The sequence below is a fragment of the Podarcis melisellensis genome (genome assembly GCF_964234715.1).
Source record: "Podarcis melisellensis genome assembly, chromosome: 14".
Classification (NCBI taxonomy): domain Eukaryota; kingdom Metazoa; phylum Chordata; class Lepidosauria; order Squamata; family Lacertidae; genus Podarcis; species Podarcis melisellensis.
The window spans coordinates 5269588-5283459 of NC_138546.1; the positions used below are offsets into that span (position 1 = coordinate 5269588).

General features: G+C 46.9%; 1 protein-coding gene across 8 annotated transcripts in view; it reads left to right on the forward strand.

Moving 5' to 3' along the window:
* MPRIP (myosin phosphatase Rho interacting protein) overlaps positions 1-13872 on the forward strand; it is a 153998-nt gene that overhangs the window by 118127 nt on the left and 21999 nt on the right. For all 8 annotated transcript variants that reach the window (XM_081889032.1, XM_081889031.1, XM_081889036.1 and 5 more), the window contains exons 10-15: positions 1092-1148; positions 2751-2819; positions 3073-3162; positions 4917-5026; positions 10933-11524; positions 12991-13107. In XM_081889032.1, coding sequence (XP_081745158.1) covers positions 1092-1148; positions 2751-2819; positions 3073-3162; positions 4917-5026; positions 10933-11524; positions 12991-13107 — 1035 coding nt within the window. The remainder of the gene's footprint in view (positions 1-1091; positions 1149-2750; positions 2820-3072; positions 3163-4916; positions 5027-10932; positions 11525-12990; positions 13108-13872) is intronic.

Sequence of the window (13872 nt, forward strand, 5' to 3'; positions counted from 1 at the left end):
TGTCTCCCCATTTGTGGAATGCTCTCCCCAGGGAGGCTCACCTGGCACCTTCATTGCATATCGTTAGGCAAAAACATTCCTCTTCATCCAGGCCTTTGGCTAATTAAAAAATCTATATAGTACACATTTTTGTGTTTTTATATTGCAAACCAGACCTTGATCCTCAGATGAAGGGTGGTAAAGTACACACACACACACACACACACACACACACACACACACAAAGCTATCCTTCTCCCAACCCACAAATGGCGTGAAAATATAGCCTTTTATTCTCCTTCCAAAACCAGCCCACCTACTGGTGGCTCAGGTGCAGTATTCCAAAATCCTAGTTTCTATTACTGTATGTAGGGAATTGGTGGTATTGTAAGCTGGACCCCTTACGGGCGTTAGAACTCCATGGGAAACAGATATGGGTCTTATTATTTCAGATAGTAAATGGAATACTACCTGTTCTTCTAAGCCATACAGGTGTGTTTCTGCATGCATCTGGAAAGGCTCACTGGACGTTTCACACAAGTGACATCACAGAGAAACTATGAATTTCAGGATGGCACCACTTTGCTGGCAGGGACATGGAGTGCGACATTATTTCCTTGATGGTGGGAGGGCCAGCTTATGATAATTCCACCTTGAAGACCACTGTAGCTTTCATTTCTAAATATAGGGGATGATTTTACTCAAAGACTGCAGTCTAATGAATTCACAGCATGGCTTCTGCCTGCAAGAACAATATCCATAGCACAAAAGTGGAAGGATTTGCAGATACTTCTATGATATATAAATGCATGGAACCTGGCGATGGCGGAAAAGCTTCCTTGGATTCCAGCACACACGCAATGCTGTTCCTTGCCGGGGATGGTTTTGAAAACAACATACATAGTTTTAAGTAATGGAAGTAGCTTGTTCTCCTGTGGCATCCTTATTCAGTGCAGACTGAGTCTCCCCTCGTTTCCTTTTGGCCTTGTGGAACTGCAGACACCTTCCTTGGATGAAGATAGCGTGTTTTCCCTCTCTTGGAAGCTGAACGTGGCCCCGGTCCTGTCTGAGTTTTGCAAAGGACTCATTATCTCCTTTTCCTCTCTCTGCAGCCTGACCTGCTGAACTTCAAGAAGGGATGGCTGACCAAGCAGTATGATGATGGACAGGTAAAATCCCGGATGAAATTCTGATTTAAGGAACTCTCCTCCAAGTAAAGGGACGCGGGTGGCGCTGTGGGTTAAACCACAGAGCCTAGCAGAAGGTCGATGGTTTGAATCCCCGCGATGGGGTGAGCTCCCGTTGCTCAGTCCCTGCTCCTGCCAACCTAGCAGTTTGAAAGCATGTCAAAGTGCAAGTAGATAAATAGGTACCACTTCGGTGGGCAGGTAAATGGCGTTTCCGTGTGCTGCTCTGGTTCGCCAGAAGCGGCTCCATCATGCTGGCCACATGACCCGGAAGCTGTACGCCGGCTCCCTCGGCCAATAAAGCGAGATGAGTGCCGCAACCCCAGAGTCGGCCACAACTGGACCTAATGGTCAGGGGTCCCTTTACCTTTAAAGAGCTGGCTTTTGTTACGATCTGGTTACAGTTTGTTGTACTTTTATTTGATTTATATCCCACCTTTTTCCTCCAATAAGCTCCAGTTGGCATACATGGTTCTTTTCCTCCCCATTTTAATCTCACAACAGCCCTGTGAAGTAGGTTAGGCTAAGAGACTGACTCCAAGGTTACCCCGGGAGCTTCATGGCTGATTAAAACCCTGGTCTCCCAGGTCCTCCTTGCCTGTATGCTGTTTCCTGAGTATCCAGGCAGCCTTGGTTGATAAGCAGAAGCCGGGGCTGCCAGTTTCTGCTGCAAGATTCACAGGCTGCAGCTATAGCAGCAGCCTCTGAATACTGAAAAGGGCATCTTGAAATACAGTAAGGAGGAAGAGATTGGATTAAAGCAGAATGCCTTGGAGAGGGTGTCCTTAATGGAAGAGCCAGCTGTTCTGGTTTCCCCAAGGCAACGTGGTTGAATGTTCCCTTCCCAGACCCAGCAAGCTGCCAAAGTTATTGATTGGAGAGCGTGTCCTGTCGAAAAACCACTCCCCGCTCTCTCCTGTTGCTCAGGCTTTCTTCTCCATTCCACCTTCTTCACTTGTTCATGAAATGCATGTATTATTACTTGGCTTGCATTTTTTCTCCTGGTCAAAAATCCCCTAAGCGGTTGTCAGAAATCACAGATCCAAAATTCAAATTGAAGCACAATAAATACTTTTGAAGCCCGTCATTTAGAAGAGCACGTCAGGCAACTCAACAGTGTTAACACTCTCAAACATCCCCAATAGGCCCGGGTGAACAACCGAGTTTTTAGGAGGTGTTGGACACCCGAGAGACTGAGGTTCTGAAATCTCCTTTGTGGAAGAGTGTTCCAGAGGCTTGTTGTTAAAATTGAAACAGCCTGCTCTCTCGGAAACATTTCCAGATTGCAATCTCTGGCCACCATACAACCAGTTGCGTCTCTTCTGATCGCAGAGGACAAGGTTGACTATCATAAGGGAGGCTGCTGCTTCAGGAGTTGTTAATGTGTTTCTGTGACTTCTGTGTACTTGCTCCCGTATACAGAAGTTTGTGTGTGCTTTGCACAGAGGCACACATCGCAAGACCTAGTGTCTAGAGTCACAGTATGCTAGTGGGGCATTGCACAATAAGGACTGGGGGGGAATGGCAAGAGCACACAGATCATCTGAGCAGTTTGTAAAACAGCTTGTCTTGTTTGTTCCCTAGTGGAAGAAACACTGGTTTGTGCTGACAGATCAGAGCCTGAGATACTACCGGGATTCTGTGGCAGAGGAGGTAAGCTACAATCGCCAGTGGTAGTCGAAGCTCCATTTCCCCCCCTCTGGTATTCAACTCCTTGCATTCTCCTGCTTCCATTTCCCTCCCCTGCTGAATTCTAGACTGTAAGCTGCTCTGGGCAGGGACCTATCTTCTGGTATTTTGTAAAACACCGCACACGTGCTGCTTGAATAAGCAAATGATCTACTTTGTCTTGTTGGAGATGAGAAAAACAAGCCTCACACATTTCTTCTTTGCGATGTTTTGCCAGGCTGCTGATTTGGATGGGGAAATTGATTTGTCAACATGTTTTGATGTCACGGAATACCCCGTCCAGCGGAACTATGGCTTCCAAATCCATGTAAGAAAAACTTGGGGGGAGCAGGATGGGTCATGCAGTGAATTTAGGAGGTGGCTGCGGTGGGAAAAAATAGTAATTACTTCTGTAGCTTTCATCCAGTTTCAAATGGAATTTCACTTATCCTTCAAAGGTTGAGGTCCATAGCTTGGGAGATTGCCTAGGTCGAGGTTTGTTTAAGACCGCTCCAGTATCTCCTGCAGCATAAAGTTGTTACTCTTCCTCCTGGCCACAGTTCCCCATGCTTTGGTTAACATCCAGGCTTGACTACTGCAATAAGTTGCACGTGGGGCTGCCCTCAGAAAACATTTGAAAACATTATCTGATTCAAAAGACTCCTGACTGAGGCATGCTGGAGTGGTCACAACATATATCATAAATGTAATAAACTTATATATAAATTTTAATAATAATATCATCATGACAATTTACAATAAAATTGTAAATAAAAAAATCTCCTCCCAGTTCCCCAACTTTCTCTGAAGTTAGGCAGGCAGTTACTAGGGAAGAGAGTCTTGGTTATGCCACCCCAGTTTTTAAACTCCGTTTGCCTGGCGCCTTTTCTTAATGCCCTTGAGGTGACAGACAAAGACCATATTTTACAGACGTTATAGCTTTAGTGTCTTTCTTTTCATTTTTGCTGTTAGGTTTTATTTTCTTCTGTTTCAGCCTTAGTACAGCTAATTTGAGACTGTGCATTCTTGTTTGTGGTTTTTTTTTGAAAAAATATTAGATTTTTGTGTGTGTGCTGCAAAATTGTACACACACAAATCATAAAACATAACATGGCTGAGAAAAATTGGTGACGGGGGCGGGGAGGTAAAATACTAAACATATTATTGTACAGTAAATAATAACAAGTTCACAGTAAAGCAGTTCAACGAATTATTCAATAAATCAACTTGAAAAGCAGTGATAGGAGTGACCTAATGAGTAGTGCTACGCCATATTGCAATATATGTTGTAGGCATGTCTCATCCGCGTGGTTTCATTTGTATTCTTACAAAAGTGTGCTGCATTGCTCTTGTTCTAATAATCCAAATGCCAGACACTTGGGGATTCTGTGAATAGAAAAGCAGGGCTGAAAAAATAAACCCCAGTTCTGTTTCGTTAAACTGGGTCCATCGGAAGTGGCTATCTCCATCCCTTGAAAAGGAGGGTGCCTTTCTGACTCCTTCTGGGTGGCCAGCCTCTGTTTTGCGTCCTATAAATAAATGGCTCCTCCTTGGGGAAAGAGAGGGGACAGAAGATGCATCTTTCTCTGCAATCCTTTCTGGAAACCCCACTTAGGAACATTCACTAGGTAACCTGCCTTGGCTCTGTATACCTGAAGGAGCGTCTCCACCCGCATCGTTCTGCCCAGACACTGAGGGAACTGCCTTCTGGTGGTTCCTTCACCGCGAGAAGTAAGGTTAAAGGGAACCAGGCAGAGGGCCTTCTTGGTCATGGCGCCCGCCCTGTGGAATGCCCTCCCTTCAGATGTCAAGGAAATAAGCAACTATCTGACTTTTAGAAGACGTCTGAAGGCAGCCCTGTTTAGGGAAGCTTTAAATATTTGATGAATTATTGTATTTTAATATTTTTCTGGAAGCCGCCCAGAGTGGCTGGGGAAATCCAGCCAGATGGGTGGGGTATAAATAATAAATTATCCTAATATTATTATTGGAAGGGGATGCAAAGGATGCTTCCCTCTAGATGAACTAGAGCTCAGCATCATCTCTTCCCCTTGTGTTTCTCTTCCTTTTCTCTTGGCGTAGACTAAAGAAGGCGAGTTCACTCTCTCTGCCATGACCTCGGGGATCCGCAGGAACTGGATCCAGACGATTATGAAGCACGTTCGCCGCACCACTGCTCCAGATGTGACCAGGTAAGAAGAAAGGGGCTTTTCAGGGCAGTCTCCTATTCACTGGGCCTCCACACCTTCCAGTCTTTCTCTGTCTCTCTCTATGCCTCTGTTCTTTCTCTCTTTCTCCATTCTCCTTTACTGACCCCTCCTTTTGATCCTCACACGGCTCAGAAGCTGCTGTTTGGTACCTCGCTGCCAAATTTCTCGGCTGCGGCTTGTTCCGATTCCACGCCGCCGTGCAGCACAACGGCTGGAAGTGTTGGGTGGGTCTGGAGCCAGGGAGACACAGACTTAAAAGTCGGCTGGGTTACAAAGCGCTCTGGTGGACCCAAGGCCAGTTGGTTGGTCGCTCTCCCTCCCTCACAACCTTCCTTCAAGGAAGGGCAGGATCTGAGACTCACACACCTGTTTTAATCTGTAAGACACAGAGAGCATCTTACCGAGGATTTCTCATCCGTTTAGGAAGACTTGTGAGGAAATGTGTGATCAAAAGTCGCAGAATAGTTCAGAAGCAAAAGTTTACTCCAATAAATTGAAAAGCATAAAGAGCCCAGAGTTGATTGATGAGATCCCTCAGCCTTGGGCAATTTAAAGAGTCCTCATCTCTCCTTTGGAATCCACACTGCATTGCACGGTGGGTGTTTTTCTCCTTGGGAAAGATGTCACTTCAGAATTGACTCTAAGAATTACCTGTCAGACTTAGTTGATTGCAGGTGTTTAGGAAAACCTCGAAGTCCCACTTGTTTCTGCCAGCTTCTTCTTGAGCCACGTTTGTTGTGTGTTGTATTTTAGTATTTGGGGGGCTTTTTTCAAAAACTGGCTTTTAATTCTTTTGTTGTACTGTATTTTAATTGTACACCACATTGGGAGGAGTCTCCCGACCTTAAAGGCCACGTAAAACTATTTTAAATAAAGCCTTGATTCTCAGCTTTCCTGAGGCTCAGGGCAGCTGCCTGAATTGCAAATATTCCATTATATCTCTAGTGTTTTTCAGTGTACAAAGTGATTAGCAGAAGAATATGTACAGTCGTGGGGAAAAGAAAGCGCACCCTCTTTGAATTCTGTGGTTTTACATATGAAGACATAATAACAATCATCTGTTCCTATAGCAGGTCTTAAAATTAGGTAAATGCAGCCTCAGATGAACAACAAAACATGGCATATTACACTGTGTCATGATTTATTTAACACAAAAAAGCCAAAACGGAAGTCGTGTGTGAAAAACTAAGTACACCTTATGATTCAATAGCTTGTAGAACCACCTTTAGCAGCAATAACACGAAGCAATTGTTTTCTGTAGGATTTTATCTGTCTCTCACATCATTGTGGAGGAATTTTGGCCCATTCTTCTTCACAACTTTGCTTCAGTTCATTGAGGTTTGCTGGCATTTGTTTGTGCACAGCTCTCTTTAGGTCCCACATAGCATTTGGGTTGAGGTCTGGATTTTGACTGGGCCATTGCAACCCCTTGATTCTGTTCTTTTTCAGCCATTCTGTTGTAGATGTGCTGGTGTGCTTGGGATCCTTGTCCCTTTTGCATGACCCAATTTCAGCCAAGTTTCAGCTGTTGGGCAGCTGGCCACACATTTGACTGTAGAATACTTTAGTATACAGAGGAGTTCATGGTTGACTCAATGACTGCAAGGTTCCCAGGTCCTGTGGCTGCAAAACAAACCCAAACCATCACCCTTCCACCACCGTGCTTGACAGTTGATATGTGGCTCTTGTTCTGACATGCTGTGTTTGGTTTTTGCTAAACATGGAGCTGTGCGTTATGGCCAAACATCTCCACTTTGGTCTCATCTGTCCAAAGGACATTGTTCCAGAAGTCTTGTGATTTGTTCAGATGCAACTTTGCAAACCAAAGCTGTGCTGCCATGTTCTTTTTAGAAAAAGGAGGCTTTCTCCTGGAAACCCTTACAAACAAACCATACTTGTTCAGTCTTTTTCTAATTGTCATGAACTTTAACATTTAACATGCTAACTGAGGCCTGTAGAGACTGAGATGAAACTCTTGGGTTTGGTTTTGGTTTTTTGCAACTTCTCTGAACATTGTACGGTCTGACTTTGGGGTGAATTTGCTGGGACGTCCACTCCTGAGAAGACTGGCAACTGTCTTGAATGTTTTCCAATCTTGAATAATCTTTCTCCCTGTAGAATGATGGACTTAAAACTGGTTGGAGATGGTCTTAGAACCCTTCCCAGTTTCATGGGCGGCAGCACTTGCTTCTCTAAGAGCATTGTGTTCTCTTTCCTCCTTGGCATTGAACACAAACACACCAGAATGCTCCAGACCAGCAAACTGCTAAAACTTCAGCTTTTATAGAGGTGAACATGCTGATGATCAGTTAAGCAGGAGCATTTGATTAGCAGCCTCTGTCTGCTACTTAGCCTCTTAATTCCTATAAAGCAGTAAGGATGTACTTAGTTTTTCATACATGATTTCTCCATCTTGGCTTTATTTCTGTTAAATAAATCATGCCACGGTGTAATATGTCCTGAGTTGTTGTTCATCTGAGGTTCTATTTACCTAATTTTAAGACCTGCTAAGGAACGGATGATTGCTATTATCTCCTAGTATGTAAAACCACAGAATTCAAAGAGGGTGCACTTTCTTTTTCCCATGACACATGTAACCCCCCTCTTAAGAGTCAATGGAAGCACCGCCTGGGTGTGTTTTCAGGGGGTGTTCTTTCAGTTTGCTGCCTCTTTCTTTCCTCTTCTACCACTTGCATTCTTCCATTCTCTGCCCTGTTCTGACCCCTCCCTAGCAACCGCTTGAGGACGCTCTTGCTTTCCTTCTTTTGAGAGCTGTGATTGGAAAAACGCAGCCCCTGGTTTCAACCCAGAACGACCCATTTCCCTTCCTGCTCCGTCCATCACCCTATTTCTCTCTGGGTGCTTCTGAACCCTCTTTTCTCTCTCTCCTCACTCCTTCGTGTGTTTAATTTCCATGCGTTCCCAGGAAAAGCTTCTCTTTGAAACTATCCGTGCTGAAGCCCAGGTTGGAAAACTGTGTTCTCTCCTGTATTAACGTTTTGTGGTTTGTATATATCTCGTGATTCACTGCATGCCTCCCCTATCTTTTTTGCACTCTGGAGGGGTAAAAAGTCCTGCTTTTCTGCTTTGGGAACAAACAGTGGGATAGAAGAGAATGGGGGAAAGAGGCAGCTCCCAGTTTCGCTGCTGATTATCCTCCTTTGGCTCAGCGATGCTTTCCCCGTTACATCTTAACAACGAAAGCGCACTCCTGCAGCTGAGTCCTGTGTTCAAAAATGTCACATGGGAAAAGCAATACAAGCTGCTACCTCTGCGAAGGACACAGAAATGACCCCATGTGTATGGCATTACCTGTGTCTGCTGGTCACCTTTCCCATGTGACGTTTTCACACATTCTTGGAAGTGTCTCAAGGACATTTGGAAACATTGGAAATGTTTCCCTGGAAAAGACTCCTGGTCTGATCAGGTCTGTGCCTCGGAAGGGGGCAACAGCTGAAGATGCAGAAAGTCTCTATAGCACAGCAGATTAGCGTTGAAACTTCCCGTTAAGAGATTGTGGGATCTCTTGCAGGTACTGTTTGTCTTCAGAAGTGTAGGGAAATGCCTCTCTGCCATCATTTTGCTAAGCGACTAGTATCCAGGCTTCAGTTCCAGGTTGGGCAGTGCTTGGACCTGCCATGTTACCAAGGCAGCGAGGGCCTGGGCATCTGATGAATGCTTTTGATGGATCTAACCTGCAAATTAGATGCTGTGTTGAAATCCTTAGGCCCCTGGGACATCTCTCCAATTCTGGGCACCACAATTTAAGCAGGATATTGACAAGCTGGAACATGTGCAGAGGAGGGCAACTAAGAAGATCAGGGGTCTGGAAACTAAGCCTTATGAGGAGTGGTTGAAAGAGCTGGGTATGTTTAGCCTGGAAAAGAGGAGACTGAGAGGAGATATGAGAGCCATCTTCAAAGATCTCAAGGACTGTCACGTGGACTGTCAAGCTTGTTTTCTCCTCCTCTGGAGGGTAGGACCTGAACCAGTGGATTCAAACTTAGTCAGAGATTCTGGCTAAACATCAGGAAGAACTCCTCTCCTATTTTTTAAACCCAGTCTGCCACTTTGCATGCTGAAGGCTGGCATGTGTCATGTTTTGTCCATAGGCCTTGTCTGGCAGCTCCTTTTAGGTTCTCCTCCGATGTCTGAAACTCTCTTCCTTGCTTGTCTGCTGCCTGTGTTGTCTGCCTCTTTTTCTGTTCCTCTCTCAATACTGGCATTGAGGGCTGCCGCTTTCCTTCTTTGATGTCGGCAGTAGCTTGCGTTAGGCCCTGTGCTGATGCCTGTCGTGTAGAACTAGCGAAGCAGTGTGCTGTCTCCAAACGCCAGGACTGTTGACTGCAAGCCAAGGCCCTCTTCGCACATGACACTTTCCCCGCAACATGGGTGTAGTCAAATGTCCGCCTTGCCCGTTGCAAAAAGTTGCCAAAGTGTCTGTCCTGCCACAGTTGCATGGGTTTAGAAGTTGCTGTGTCCGCTACCATTTCTGGCCACACACACACACACAATGGTGGCAAAAAGTAGACGTTTGTACGCTTTTACAGCTTGTATGCTTATTTTTGCTTTATACAGACAACAACTCTGAAAGGCTTTGGACTTGAAAATCCCACGCAGGCAGGTCCACTTGCTTCCTGATTTCTGTCTTGCCAGGTGGAAGTTGTGCTGCCTGTGTGGGATTGCTTGATCTGAAGCCACCCACTTGAGTGGGGAAAACACTAAGAAAACCTGAGTGTTCAGTACAGAGAAGAGCTTGGAGATGTTTCATGGAGAACCTTTTCCAAGGAATCCATTTAAGCACGTCTACCAAATTTCTCTGCAAACCGACATTTACTTTTGTGCGATCAGACTTCCCCCTCCATTGTTAAATTGAAGCCTGACAGCCAGTGTGCCCAACGAAGGCCACGTCCTCTCCTCTTTGGGAACTGAACTGAGTGCAGTGGTTTAAAATAAAAAGAAAGAAGGAGGAATGATCGGGGATGCCTGTATCTCAATGGGCAAACAAGCCCAGCGTTCATCTTTTATTATCATTTAGGCTTTATTCTGGGGTAACGTTTTCCTTCCCTGAAGATGGGTCCCATTGAGGAACCTGTTAAAATAAAAACACAGGAATGTACAATCAGTGTACCATTTTTGTGTGTGTGTGTATGGTAGGGAAAATCTCATCTTGTATTCAGCCCTGAATTCTGTAACTTAGGAGGGTTTCTGTGAGGCTACTCGTAGGAATTATTTCACCTTGCCTTGCAATCACCAGCAAAAAAGCTAGTTTTCTTTTGAGGACACACTAGATCAAACTGTTGAGAGGAGTCCTTTTGTCCTTGTGGGGTTTAATGAGAATTGGGGGAAACCCTGACAGAGTGTGACCAAAATCAGGCCAGTTTGGGAGAACAGTTACACTTCCCACTTAGTAGAAAGCAGATTTTTACAAAGGACCTTCCCTGGTCGTTCTGATTGCCATACTTCATAACTGTTTGGTTCAGAGCATGTGTGTATGTAGCCCATAATGCTCAGGTGTGTTCTGAACCACCGTGAAGTCCTCCTCTAGCTTGGAATGCAAAAATGAATTTGCAAAGCTTCTAAGCTGCTTCAGACTTCAGATGAAGGGGCGCTTCACCACTCACTAGTTTTGATAGGCATCAAATGCTAAATCTTGCGAGAGGGAGATAATTTCACAGGCAGATCAAGAGCAATAGCAAAAAGCTTCAGAGATAGCATGGCCCTGGACATTTCGACGGGCTTCGATTCTTCCCTCCCTGCCCCTACTACCTTCTGGCTTACAATGGTACCTTTACATAGCAAAACTGAAAGGGGGTATACAGATAGGAAACCAACAGTAGCGCTGATGGTTTTTCGCTCTCTTGTCCATTTTCCTCCCTCCTTGCCAGCTCTTTGCCCGAGGAGAAAAGCAAAACCAGCTCGTCCTTCGACGTTTGCCCCAAGCTGAGCGAAAAACAGGACGGCGAGCAAGCGGAAATCGACCCTGAGCACAAGCGCAGCCGCGCCCGAGAGCGCCGGCGTGAAGGCCGCTCCAAAACGTTTGACTGGGCCGAGTTCCGCCCCATCCAGCAAGCCCTGGCTCAGGAGAGAGCCAGCGTGGCGGACGCTTCCAGAGGCAGCGACGCCCCTTTCGCCAAGGAGCCCGGCTCCACAGATGCAGACCCCGGGGAGCTGGAGAGGGAGCGTGCGCGGCGGAGGGAGGAGAGGCGCAAGCGGTTTGAGAGCCTGGATGCCCCTGACGGGGGAGGCCCGGAAGATTTTTCCCGCATGGAGGTGGACAGGCTCCCGGGGCTGCCCAGCCCTTCAGAGACCAAGCCGCAGAACGTCCACGTGGAGATCGAGCAGCGGTGGCACCAGGTGGAGACGACCCCTCTGCGCGAGGAAAAGCAGGTCCCCATAGCCCCTCTACACCTCGCCCATCCGGATGACAGCAGCGAGGCTCTCCACAAGCAGCACCTCACCACACTCCTGGAGAAGGAGGTAAAATGGAGGGAGGGAGGAGGGCAGGTGGGTGGGACTTGGGCTCCTCCAGGCAGGCTGGCTTAGGACTGATGGGAGTTCAAGAGGCCTAGCAGTGAGCCCTGGCAGAAACAGGGGGATATGAGGTTAAAGCAGGGGGCTTCAGTTCTCTTGCTCACACTAATCTCTTCCCGCCCTCTCTCCGTTTGCAATTTGCTTACGGTCACTTTAAATATGGAAGAGGCATGTTAAACTGGCTTACCTTTCCTCTTTAACTTCCGATAGGGCAGGGCTAGGGAACTGGATCCATTTCTGTCCCACCCTTTCACCGCCTACCTGTCAGATCACCTGGCACCCCATCCAGCGATGGGGCGTTCGTGAAGTCCCCACCGTGGTTGAGACTTCAAAGTGCCACACTGGGTTTGCAAAGAGCCCTGTTGCCACTTTGGAGTGGCAACAGTCAGCAGGTCATTGGGGCTTCAAAGCTCCAAGCAGGGCTCTGTGCAAGGAGCAAGGAGCTTGCAAATAGCTCTGCTCGGCGCTTTGAAGGCCCTTTCAAGGACTGGCTTGCCACATGCAGCCGAAGCGATGCATCCCACGGAACTTGAAGTCCAAGCTCGGCTCTCTTCTGGGATCGGCCATCCTACGGAGTTCCCTCGGCAGTGACTGCCAAACTCTTTGGCCAGGATACAATCGGGAGCACCTGTGACATCATGCGTGGGGCTTGCATGTGGGCATGGCTTGTGGGAAACGGCCTCCAGGGCAAATTGGAATTCATGCTGGGTCACATTGTTGATTTTGCAAAGCATTGCTCTCTTTGTTGTAACCCTCTTTGAGCATAATGTGGGAAGGCAGCATGCAAGCAAAGGGGTGGTGCTGAAATTTGGCCCATGGGCCAAAGGTTCCCCATAACCTGTGATAGGGCCATAATTACTGGTCCTCCTTAATTATCCGGAGATGGATCTAAATTGGCAAGCCTGCCCACTCTTGTGGGATAGAAGAAACCATTCCCTCTCTTCCCTCTACCCGGGAGAGAAGTGTCCAAGCGTGTTGACCCATGGCTTCATTTACTTGGAGAGGCTCAGCTCACCTTGGCACTTCTGCATCTTCAGCAAGTGAATTATGTTTAGTTTATCTAACCTTCTGCTGTCCTTGTAGCATCTGCCGTTAATGAGCCCATCCTGGAGAAGGGGGAAGGAAAATGCAAGCCAAGCCTCACCCGTCATCTAAGCCCATGCCTTTGGGGAGAGACTGGAGATGGAATGGCTTCCTAGAGCACGATGGTTCTTCCTGGAGAAGTTCTTAGCTTAGTTCTTACCCCAAAGTTTGGTATAGATGAGGAGAAGCTCCTGTTAGGTTGCAGGAGAAATCCATCCAATTCACCCAACCAGTTTGTATAGGGCAGCCGGTCACCTTGCCGGTTTGGAGTTGTGGATGTTTTTGAACGACGTCTTTGTGGTCTTCTCCCTTTCCTCTTGTGCTTGCAGCTGGAGCAGAGCCAGAAGGCAGCCTCTGAACTCCTGGAGCAGAACCGTGCTCTGCAGGACCAGCTGAAAGTAGCTTTGGGCCGTGAGCAGAGTGCCCGGGAAGGTTACGTCCTGCAGGTAGGAGAGCAAGGCCAACGTCCTACTTGGTTGCCGTCGCTCAAATTTAATCTGTGGGACTTCAGTCCAGGGTGGTTGTGGGGACGCACCTGGGTGGGAGACACACTTTGCAAAACCTTCAGTCCTCCACGTCGTAGGGGTGAGAGAGAAGCTTTTTGCATTACCCTCTTTTCTGCAGGTACAGAGCAAGCTCCTCTTTTCAGTACTGCACTAAGCAGCCTTGTTGCTTGGGAATTCTGAGAAATCGTTCCAGTTTTGAAAGCAATGGTTTAAATCAGAAGAGTTTTGGAAGGTTCGGTCCACCATCTCCATTGTTAACCATTTCTGGTTGTATCCAAACCTAGACTAAAACCTGCCTCTTGATCTTAGGAAACTTCATGGAAAATTGGGTTGCAGTATCTTAAGAGGTGTCAAAATTGATAGCAAACAAGCCACTTTCCAAAGTATGTAGTTGATAATGTAATTTGTTTCTAGGGCTGTGTGTGCCCCGCTCTCCTACTAACTGATCCAGGGCTGCAACCCAGGGAACACCCAATCTGGATCTGATTCTGACTCATTTTGATCAGTGGGGTTAATGTTTAATTGGGGTTTTTAAAGCCTAGATGGGCAAGAGAGAAGGACATACAGCATCTCCTCCCCCACCCCGCTGACTACACTGCTGAGAGCAGGAGGGTTCAATCCTGCTGGGTCCTACTCTGCTACCATGTTCCCTAACTGATGAAGCAGACTTCCTGCAGGGGAGTAAACATAGCTCCCAAGCTGGTG